Raw genomic sequence first — 11,105 nt, 5'->3', positions numbered from 1 at the left:
GAGCCGGACCACGCCTCTCCCGCCCAAGAAGGGCGAGGCCACGCCCAACATGGCCCTGGGCCACACACCCCTCTTCCCACTGGGCTGACAGGCCACGCCCCTCCTCCCACTTTTGGATGTGGCTTCATCCCCTTGAGGTCAAATTCCCGACAAATCCCGCCTCCTGTTGACTTATGCGGTCCAAAGCTCCGCCCTCGCGGCCCTTCCAGGCCTCGTGTAGGCTGCGCGCGCAGCCACCCTAGGGCGTCGCGCCCCGAGCCTTCCGGCGCTGTGCGTGCACCCTTCGCAACCTCGCCCGGCTTCTGCCCAAAGCTACTTCCCGAGGGACAGCCGAGCAGTGTCCAACTTTGCATCAGCGACCTGACGTCTGCCCTCTGCACAGTCTGGGCTATACGTGCTCAGGTCCTGGGCTGGTCTGTTCTGTTTCCCCATCTGTAAACTAGACCTAACTTGGGGCGGGCACACCTGTACCTGTGGGGCGCCTGGCTCACCGTTTGAAACGGCTCATTTCTGCCTTGCTTCCTCCTCCGTCCTATAAAAAAAGCATACCTTTTGGAACCCACCCCCTTTCTCCAAGCAAAACTCCCTTCACCTTCGACCAAGACTGTCCATCTGGCTCACCTCGGGGTCCTCAAGGGGGACTGGAACAACGGAAAGACGAATTAAGAAAACTCCACGGTCCCCCTCATTCTGAACTCACCAGGCCTCCCACCTTCCAGCCCCAGCATGTACCTTTCAACTCAGGGGCTGAGGGGGGGGGCGCCTCCTGTTCTCACGATTTAGGTCCCAGCTAGGATATGATCTTTGTGAAGCCTTGCCTCACTTTCTCCTGCAGCACCTACCCTATGGCCTAATGTCCCCCTTTCCCTTACATTCTAACTGTCCCCCTTCATCCCCAAACTGCCAGCCCACTCTGGTAGCACCTCTGAGGTGGCTGCCTTTGTCTTGTTTACTGACATTTGTGTCTAAAATCGTGCTTAGGCCACACCAGGCGGTGGCACAGTGGATAGAGCATCGGACTGGCATGCAGAGGACCCAGGTTCGAAACCCCGAGGTCTCTGGCTTGAGTGCAGGCTCATCCAGCTTGAGCAGACTCACCAGCTTGAGCACAGGGTCACTGGCTTGAGCAAGGGATCATCGACATGACCCCATGGTTACTGGCTTGGGCACGGGGTCACTTCATCAGCTGTAGACCCTCGGTCAAGGCACATATGAGAAAGCAATCAATGAACAACTAAAGGACCCACAGTGAAGAATTGATGCTTTTCATGTCTCTTCATTCCTGCCTGTCTGTCCCTCTCTGTCCCAAAAGAATAATAATAAATAAAAAAAATGGTGCTTAGAATGTAGAAAATGCTCCATATTTTTTTTCTTTCTTTTTTTTGAGAGCAACAGGAAAGGGAGAGATGAGAAGCAGCAACTCAGTTACAGTACTTAGTTATTCATTGATTGCTTCTCATATGTGCCTTGACTAGGGGGCTCCAGATGAGCCAGCAACCTTGGGCTTCAAGCCAGGCTACCTTTAGACTCAAGCCAGTGACCACAGGTTCATATCCATTATCCCATGCTCAAGTCAAGCTGGTGAGCCTTCACTCAAGCCAGATAAGCCCACACTCAAGCCAGCAACCTTGGGGTTTTAAACCTAGGACACTGATACTCTACCCAATGTGCCACCACCAGTCAGGCCATACATTCTTGTAGGATGAATGACGTCTGTATCCCCAGTGGCCACAAGTGGTTTCAGTATTTGTTGACTGCATGAACAACCCAGTCCTCTCATCCACTTAAATTCTTGTCTTTCATGAGCTGGCTCCAACTTGTCATGTCCAGGGAGGTGACCCCGAGGCCATCGGAGGCCTCTCCTGGATGCCCCCACCAGTACCCAGTACCAGTGAATGCACCACCCACACACACATACTGGCCTAGAACCCATCTAGGAGGCCAGGGTCGACGAAGACCCTGGCAGCCCTGCCCATCTCGTACTCATTCTGGCTCAGGGCAGATTTCTATTCATATTTTATTTTCCTGTTTTTGTGGGGTTTTCTTAGTTTTTATTAAATAAAAGCAGAAAGTGGGGAGGGACCTGTGGTCTCTCAGGCTGTGGGAGAGAGCCATGGGCCCTCCCCTCCTTCTGTTCAAGGTGCATTGCGCAGTGGGCTTGAGGTGGAAGCTAGGCAGGGAGGGCAACTGGGAGCACTTGGAGAGGTCAGAGGTCAGGACCTGGGACCCATCCACATCTCCCCAGGAAGACTCAGTGGCCAGGGAGGAAGCCTCTCAGACCCCGACTGTGACTTATCCTGAGGGCTAAGGGCTGGGAGGGCCAGGGCCTGTGCTCTGAGCCACAGGGTGGGACCCCAAACCCGGCTTCCTCCTGCCCCAGGAGGAGAAAGAGGCGACCAAGTCCATTCACTGGAAGGAGTGGGGATGTGGGGCAGGGTGGCTGGGCCCTTCACTCATGGACATCCCATATCTCAGACAGCAGAGGCGGCAGCTTCTTGTCCTGGAGGCGCAGGGCGAACACCTGCTCCGAGTGCACGGAGCTCAGCGTGCGCAGGCTCACCAACTTCATCAGCATGCGGGGGAAGCGCAGCTGGTCCTGTGGGGGGGGGGCAGGGCAGAGGTGGGGCAAAGGTGGGCACAGGCCGGGCTCTGCACTGCAAGGCTTTGGTCAGCCGAAGGGACTGCCCGGAGGGCCTCCCACCTTGGCCTGAGCCATCTCGGACTAGGTCTGGCTCCTTGGTGAGGGGACAGGTCCCTGAGGACAGGCTCTGCTGAGAGTACATCAGCCACAGCTCAGTGCTGCCAGGGCAGCTGGCAGGTCAGACAAGCCAGGCTCAGACAAGGACACAAGACCACTGCCCCAGGCCGACCCCACACGGGTCTGGACCTTGTCCCTCCCCGGCTCTCAGGATGGAGTCTCCTCTGCAAGGAAGGACTGAGCTCAGGTACCTGTGGCCTCTTGATGCGCGTGTAGGAGAGCAGCGCCTCCACGTAGGGCTGCTGCAGTGCCTCCACGCGGCTGGGCTCCTGCACGTTGGGCCGGTCGGCGGAGAAAATGTTGATGGCGATGAGCAGGGCATACTCAGCGTCATCCAAGCCCAGCTGCCGCATGGCCCGTGAGAACTCGAAGATGGGGTTGATGAACTCCACCTGCAGGCCTGCAGGGTGGGGGGCCCAAGTGATAAACATGCCCACCTGAAAGTGGCCCCTCTCCGATCCCTGACACTGCCCAGTGCGGTGAGAACAGCAGCCATTCTAGTGTTCTTGTCACTTCTGCTCACCTCTGTCCCCACTGCCTATAAGAGAACCTGCCATGGAGTAGGTGTGCCTGAGTGAGGGAATGAGTGATGAGAGCAGCCATTTGTTCAGTATTTTCTACCCCTTTACCTTCACTTCTTCCTGGCTTCTTGGTGCCTCTCCTCCAGAAAAGGAAAGATTTTATAAGCCTAGGTCACACTGTGTCACTCTCTGCAGTGGCCTCCACTGCTCTCAGTGTAAAAGGCAAACTCACTTCCAAGAGTGACTCCTTCATTCACTCATCAAACTTCATTGGGCAGCACTGTGTGCCTGGCCCTGGGCTGAGCCATTTACAAGACAAAGTCCCTGCTCCGTGGAACTTACGTACATTTGGGGTTGAGGGAACAGGTAATAGACAAATACGAAATCTGTCCAGCCTGTGAAACAGTGGTAAGGTCTATAGATGAAGGGAAGGCAGGGACGGGTAATGGGGACTGCTGAGAATCATGTCAGCATCTTAGACAACGTGCTCATGGGGGTGACACTGTAAGAAGGCCCCACAGTAGGGTGACCTTTGATCAAGGACCGGAGGGGGATGTGTGTTCCAGGTAGGGTACTACCACCTGTTCTGCCTGGGCCTGTGTGGCTTTCTGGGCCAAGAGACAATCAGTGTTAAAACTGGGAAGGAACCAGGCAAGCCAGGATGAGCTGATTACCCCAGTTCTGGGCAAAGGGACAAGAAGTACACAAGCCCTGAGGTGGGAGCACACTTGGTGGGGTTCAAATAAGAGGGAGGAGACCTGTGTTGCTGGAGGCAGAGTAAAGAGAGAGGGCAGGAGATGAGAAGGAATGGAGCCAGACCCTGCAGGGCCCATGGTACCTTTTTGTCCCAGGGAGGTGGGAGCCATGGAGGGTTCTGACAGGGATGTGAGCTGACTAGATGGTTAACAGGATCCTTCTGACTACTTTGTGAACAGACACATGGGGCAGGGGTGCAAGTGGGAGACCAGTGGGGAACTCCTGCAATGACAGCTGAGGCCTAGCCTCTGGCAGGGGCAGAGGCTGGGGGCAAGCAGGGGACCTCAACTTTTCTCAGCCTTATCTCTGTGCTCCAGCTGCCTGGCTTCCTTGTAATTCCTTCAAACTGTCCAGCTCTTCTTCATCTTGGGGCTTTTACACACGCTGATCCCCTGCAAAAACACTCTCTCCTCCTGGGCTCCCCTGCCAAGCTTATACTTAAAGGGTTACTGGGACTGTCCTGGGTGTCGGGAGGGCCAGGAGTTACAGGAAGGGATGTCAGGGTTAGAAACAGACATCTGGGAGTACAGAAAGGTGCCCAGGGAGACAGCAGGACTTACTGAGAAGGAACAGGGGAGAGAAGCCTTTGTACGGGTTCCCCAGTGAGCAGTGCTGCTCCCGCCTCCCCTTCCCAGGAGATGCCTCTCACCCCTCAGGCATCAGCTCGCCTGCACGTCCTCCAGAAGCCCACCATCTGGGTCACATCCCCAGGTTAAGTGCTGTTAGAGGGCAGGAAGTAGGGTTGTCCCTACATCACTGGTCAGGTTGCACAGTTCACAATGGACTGAGATCCAGCCTCCCTTGGGTGAGACAAGGTTGTGCGAGGAGGAAGTATCTTATCTTAATTTCAACCTGGATGCCCTATGTGATAGCAGAGACCCCTGTCCCATCCTGCACTGTATCCCACTCTGCAGTCAACACTCAATAACTGTGTGCTTACCTTACTGCAAGGGTAACTCAGCCCTCACCCCCACTATAGAAATGAAAAAACGGAGACTCAGCAAGGTTGAGGCAGCCTGAGGTCTCCCAGGAAGCAGGGCCCTGCAGGGGTACCACCCGTATCCATGGCCCCTCTCCCCTAATCCGCTCTTTGCCATACCTGCACGGTGGAAGTCGTCCTTGCTGTAGGTGAAGTCCTTCAAAAAAGTAATGCACTCCGTCTCATGGTTGTAGCGTCTGGCCGTCTCCAGCAGCATGATCTGAGGGCAGACAAGGGCATGAGAAGTCCCTGTGACCCCTTTAGCCACTAGTCCCTCCTCTCCTGGCCTGAATGCGGGGCCCGATCTTGCCAGGAGCATCCCTACCTCTACCCCACACCCCTCCTCCCCAGCTCTCAGACACAGCAGTCTGCACACGGGCACACGGGACACACGAAGCTTCTCCCTCCTCCAGGTGCAGCACACACAGCACCTTCCACTCAGGACACTCTCCCAGGTGGCAAGGAGGCACAGGAGAAGGGCTTTTTGACTGTTTTGTTAATTGATATATGTCCAGCACTTGAATGGAAGCTGGCACACACTAAGTGTTCAGTCCTTATTTGTTATTATTTTGGTTCAAACGTCAACTTTTCTGAATAGCCTTTTTGACATTCTCTAAAATGTGTTTCTCTCCAGCCCAATTCTCAATTATTCTCAGCCTCAGCCCATTTCCTTTCTCTCCTTGGCCCATGGGAAGCTATGACTATCTCGTTCAGTATTTTGACATTCCCTCATAGTATACCACCCCCACAAACACAAAGACTGGAGGAGTCTTGTTCATCACTAAGTTTCTAACATTGTCCTAGGGCTTATTCTAGAGGTCCGTGCAGGCTGTAGGGAAAGGTTACGCTGAGGATGGGTGTGCTGGCTATTACCTCAATGGTAGAGGCCTTTAGGAGAGCGATCTGGTCCTCACGGCCCAGCTGCAGGAAGCCAGGCACCTGCTTGGCAAAATCCACAATCTCCTGGACTGAGATGATGGCTAGCTCCGTGAAGTGAGCAAAACGCTGTTGGCGGGCATCGCGGGACTGGGGGTCTGCACCCAGAGGCCAGGGCTGGGATGTGGGGAGGTGAGGGGGGCAGAGTTATTCTCAGGATTTCTCCCAAGGACCCAAGCCCATGGGAACACCTTGGGGCAAAGCCTACACCATGGGAGGCCGTCCTTCCCCAGCCCCTGTCCTCTGGAGTCACCCTCCCTTCCCGCACCAGGCCCATCACCCCTCAAGGCTGTAGAAGGGGCAGTACCGTGACTTTGGGCTGGTCAGAAAAGGAGCGTTTGTTGCACTGCAGTTGGGCCGCCACCAACTGTTGTATCATTAGTTCCTGAGCAGCTGTTAACTGGACACCCTCGCCTTCCCCGGAACCCAGGCCACCCCCGTCAGACCCTCCAGGGGAGGCCCCAGGCCCAGAGGCTGAGCTGTTGCTGACTCCTGGCCCAACAGGTGATGACTGGGACTGGGACTGCTGCTGCTGCTTCCGAATCTTCTTCTTCCGGATCTGTTCTTCAGAGAGGACGCCTGGGGGGGAGACGCAGAGCTCAGCAGAGGCCCCAGCACTTGGTAGCAGCCAGGCTGGCACTGTCCACCCCCCCACCCCCGGAACTCACACTGCTCCCTCATCCCAGCCTCCTTGCACTTGCGCAGCCGGCATTGCTGGCACTTGCGCCGCATGAAGGCGTCCATCTGGCAGGTTCCACCACCCCGACAGGCGTAGCGCCCGGCCCCGCCTCGGACCACGCTGCGCCGGAAGAAGCCCTTGCAGCCTTCGCAGCTGAGCACATTGTAGTGGAAGCCGGAAGCCTTGTCCCCACACACGCGGCACAGCTCATGGCCCAGCATCTTTGGAGCCGGGCCCTTCTTTCGCTTGCGCTCTGGCTCCTCTGCTGGGTCTGGAATGACTGGGGTGGGTGGACAGAAACCACGAGAGCCACAGTGAGAAAACAGCCAGAGAGAGAGACAGGCCCATGAGAGATCGGAGGCAGGGAGTGAGAGTACAGAGGGTGACCCAGGGAGATGACAATTCAGAAGTCAAGATGTGTATGTCGGTTAACTCCAAAGAATGAACCAAGTGGTGATCTTTCTCCCTTCCTGGATCCCTTCCCCAGCCTCCCATACCAACTCCCAGCCTCTGTCTCTGGGCCCCATCTCACCCACACTGCAGGCTGAGCCGGCCCCATCAGTGCCTGGAACATCAGGGTCCGGACCCCCAGGCCACGGCTCAGGACGCTCCTCCTTTACAACGGGTTTAGAAGAGGGGGTGCTGGGCTTAGGGGGAACATTTCCTGAGAGAGGGAGGTACAGTGAGTTTCTCCTGACAAGTGTGTGATGTGGCAGTAGGCTGGGCTGGAAAGGGGGTCACTCACCAGGCAAGGGGGTATTTTGGGAACTCGAGGTAGGGGTGGACATGGTGGGGTCACCGAGCAGCCTGAAAAAAAAAACAGGGGACTGAGAACCTTGTGGGGTCAGGGAGATTCAAGGTAGGTCAGCCACAAGACTTGAATTCTAACAGGGCCCGCCCCTTCTGCTGAAGGACAGCCTTCGGCTCCGCCTCTGGCCACGCCCTCCCTATGTCCCACCCACCTGCTCTATCCAGGTACAGTACAGTCCCTTCTACTTCCCACTAAGTTTTACCTCACCTACTCTTACTTCATCCCACCTCTGCTGAGGGAGCAAACCCATCTCTCATTCTGTCCCCACCTCCTCCGATTATGCTCTGCCCCCATTCTTTCATCTAGTCCCGCCCAGTCCCTTCCAGTGTCCATTCTCATTCCTCCCACTATGCGCCTTCCGATCACTTTGCCCCGCTCCATCTGTACCCTTCCCCCCAGGTCCCGCCCCATCTCCTCCCATTATGCCCCGCCCCCACACCTCGCTCCAGGTCCCGCCCCTCTCCGAACACCACTGGGGGGCGGGGCTCATGGCTGCTCGCAAGGGTCTCGTGGGCGGTCTCTCGCGGGGGTCTCCTACTCCCGTTGCCCTGGAAACAGCCAGGAGCGACGCGAGCTACGGAAAGGAGGGAGAAGAAGGAGGTAAGGGGCTAAGCAGAGCAGCGCGGGGAACTCCCGGGAAGCCCCGGGCTTGAGGAGCCTCCCGTGTCTCCTCACACTCAAATGCACCTGCGTCCGTCCCCTTACTCTGCTTCTCTCTCTCCTCAGTATCCCCTGGCACGCCACCGCCGCTCCGGTCCTCTCAAAAGTAACTTCGCCACTTCTTCCGGCAACCCCACTGTGCGTCACTTCCGGAAGGGGCGGTGAGTTGGGGGTGACGGACTTCCGGTCCGTTTAGTACGAGCCAAATCGATTGCCCCGTGCACAAGTCATTTACCCAATTGAAGTTTACCCTCCGGGCTATCTCCACTAAAGGCCAGCAGAAGAGTACCGGACGCATTCCATCAAACGTGGCCAGTGCCAAACCTTCTCACCGGGCGCTGAGTGTTCTTCTGGTCTCCCCGCCAAAGGTTTACTGGGCATAAATTTCCCCAGCTATAGCTCCCTTTTGCACAAGGCTGAGTTAAAGCACGTTTGTCCCTTTTTGGTTGTTACAGGTTTTCTGATTTTGGAGATAACGCTGCTTATTGCTTTTAAATAAGTTAAATTACAAACCTAGACCCAGAACAAAAATATTTTTTAAATAATTTGGTAATAGGAAGAATTAAAGAAAATAGCGGAGCATTCCCCCACTGAAAATAGACAACTAATAGCTTTTAAAGCAAACTCAGAGTACTTGAACAGGTAAAAGATGGAAATTTTTCAAAAGTATTTTCCCCATGATAATCAGATCTGTGTTGAGCATATATGCATTTTTCTTTTGGATTGTTTCATTTCTTCTAGGTTTCCTGGAGCTTTTGTTTTTGTTTTTGTTTTTTATTTATGAAGATAGTCATAAATAGTCATTTGTGAATTACAATCCTTGTTTTTCCGGTTGATCTTAATACCAGTACATATTTTTTAGTCTTACTAAGATCTCCAGTATGGTAGTAAATAATAGAGAGGATAGTGGGCTTTTTTTTTTTTTTTTTACAGAGTCAGAGAGAGGGATAGATAGGGACAGACAGACAGGAACGGAGAGAAATGAGAAGCATCAATCATTAGTTTTTCATTGCGACACCTTAGTTGTTCATTGATTGCTTTCTCATATGTGCCTTGACCGTGGGGCTACAGCAGACCAAGTAACCCCTTGCTTGAGCCAGCGACCTTGGGTCCAAGCTGGTGAGCTTTTGCTCAAACCAGATGAGCCCATGCTCAAGCTGGCGACCTCGGGGTCTCGAACCTGGGTCCTCTGCATCCCAGTCCGACGCTCTATCCACTGCTTCACTGCCTGGTCCGGTCATATATGCATTTTTTAAAAATGGGAATGTATAACTCATGATTTTTGTAGCTTGTTTAGTCCATTCTGACATGGCCTTGAAGCTGTGGAATTTTTCATCTGAGCACTGGTTCAACCATTTGTTTTCATGGTAACATATGAACATTCTGGCTTTAGGCGACCCCTGTGTTTTGGTCGACCCCCGCCGGGGTCGCGACCCATAGGTTGAGAACCGCTGTTATAGAGGTTAAAATTGTTTTTAACTTTTCACTATTAGAACAGTGCAAAGGGCTGAAATTTGGCCTGACCTGTGGTGTTGCAGTGGATAAAGCATCGACCTGGAATGCTGAAGTCTCCAGTTCCAAACCCTGGGCTTGCCTGGTCAAGGCACATATGGGAGTTGATGCTTCCAGCTCCTCCCCCCTTCTCTCTCTCTGTCTCTCTCTCCTCTCTCTCCCTCTCTCTCTCTCTCTCTCTCCTCTCTAAAAATGAATAAATAAAATAAAATTTAAAAAAAATTACTAAAAAAAGGGCTGAAATAGACTGAAGGTGAATTGCAAAAGTTTCATGGCAAGTAATATTACTCTCAGGCTCAGTTGACCTATCTGTAAGATGAGGAAAATTATTTGTATTTCTTTTCTTTTTCTTTTTTTTTTTTTTCTTTTTTTTAGCAAGAGAATCATAGACAGTCATATGTCCCTTGACTGCGGGACTCTAGCCAAGAGAGTAACCCGTTGCTTAAGCCAGCAACCTTAGGCTCAAGCTGGCAACCTTGGGGTTTCAAACCTGGGTCCTTTGCGTGCCAGTCCGATGCTCTATCCACTGTGTCACAGCATGGTCAGGCTATTTGTATTTCTTGTTGTTGGGCAAATAAGTTTGTAACAGGTGTTTTTGTTTTTGTTTTTAGGTTTGCTCACTTGTATTGGGGCAATGCCCCGTGTGTATAGTCTATGGGAGGCTGTGGGTGCTTGTCCTCAGGATGGCAGGTTGCAAACTGTGGACTGCCTGCCGCAGTGGGGAGGGGCGATTGTTTGCTGTTGTTTGCCAGAGAAGGGGTATTTCTGCCTAGTCTATTTTGCTGATGAGTGCTGAGGCTGGTAGGGGTCTGTGAGTCCGGAAGGTGAGTCCAAAGAATGAGTCCAGGTTGGGGAACTGGAGACCCAGTCAGGGTTTGGGAGCCCTGATTTCTACCTGGCCCATTTGGCTGGGGAGTGCTGAGGCTGGTGGGGTCCTGAGATGGGAGAAAGGGAAGCGGTCTTCCCTGCCTGCTTGTTCGTCCACCGTTATGAGACTTTAATAAACAGAATGGCCCACCGTCCTCTGGCTCCACTGTTCCTTTGCCATCTGCCGGAATCCAATGGGAACCCATATGGCCACAACGGCGGCCACAGGCCCTACATGTATGAAGGGTATGAAAGCTCAGGAAGGACAGTGCCTGGTATATCTCTTCTCTGTCATTTTAAAATTTTTTATTCAGAAAATTAAATTTTTTTTTTTTTTTTTTTTTTTTTTTTTTTTTTTTTTTTGTCATTCATTTCTAGGAATTTTTTTATTTCTTTTTTTTTTTAAATAAATTTTTATTTTAATGGGGTGACATCAATAAATCAGGGTACATACATTCAATGAAAACATTTCCAGGTTATCTTGTCATTTAGTTCTGTTGCATACCCATCACCCGAAAAGAGATCATCCTCCGCCACCCTCCATCCAGTTCTCTCTGTACCCCTCCCCCTCCCCCTCTCCCTCCTTCCCTCCCCCCACCCCCCATAGCCACCACACTCCTGTCCAT

General features: G+C 53.1%; 1 protein-coding gene and 1 long non-coding RNA gene across 2 annotated transcripts; one reads left to right on the top strand and one right to left on the bottom strand.

Moving 5' to 3' along the window:
* Positions 1-1,999: 1,999 nt before the first annotated feature.
* On the bottom strand, positions 2,000-8,014 carry NR1H2 (nuclear receptor subfamily 1 group H member 2). Its single transcript, XM_066374094.1, has 9 exons — positions 7,880-8,014; positions 7,375-7,436; positions 7,162-7,293; positions 6,619-6,909; positions 6,258-6,529; positions 5,888-6,067; positions 5,135-5,234; positions 2,950-3,158; positions 2,000-2,596 (listed from the first exon to the last, which is right to left on the bottom strand). The coding sequence occupies exons 2-9, from the start codon at positions 7,415-7,417 to the stop codon at positions 2,450-2,452; spliced, it is 1,374 nt and encodes a 457-aa protein (XP_066230191.1). The 5' UTR covers positions 7,418-7,436; positions 7,880-8,014; the 3' UTR covers positions 2,000-2,449.
* LOC136399164 (uncharacterized) lies at positions 7,903-10,634 on the top strand. Its single transcript, XR_010750107.1, has 3 exons — positions 7,903-8,040; positions 8,167-8,261; positions 10,224-10,634. It is a non-coding gene; the product is annotated as an uncharacterized lncRNA (long non-coding RNA).
* The last annotated feature ends 471 nt before the right edge of the window (positions 10,635-11,105 follow it).

This window comes from Saccopteryx leptura, chromosome 3 (assembly GCF_036850995.1).
Source record: "Saccopteryx leptura isolate mSacLep1 chromosome 3, mSacLep1_pri_phased_curated, whole genome shotgun sequence".
Taxonomy (NCBI): domain Eukaryota; kingdom Metazoa; phylum Chordata; class Mammalia; order Chiroptera; family Emballonuridae; genus Saccopteryx; species Saccopteryx leptura.
Note: the sequence above shows the minus strand (reverse complement) of the source record. Positions and strands in the feature narration are given on the sequence as shown.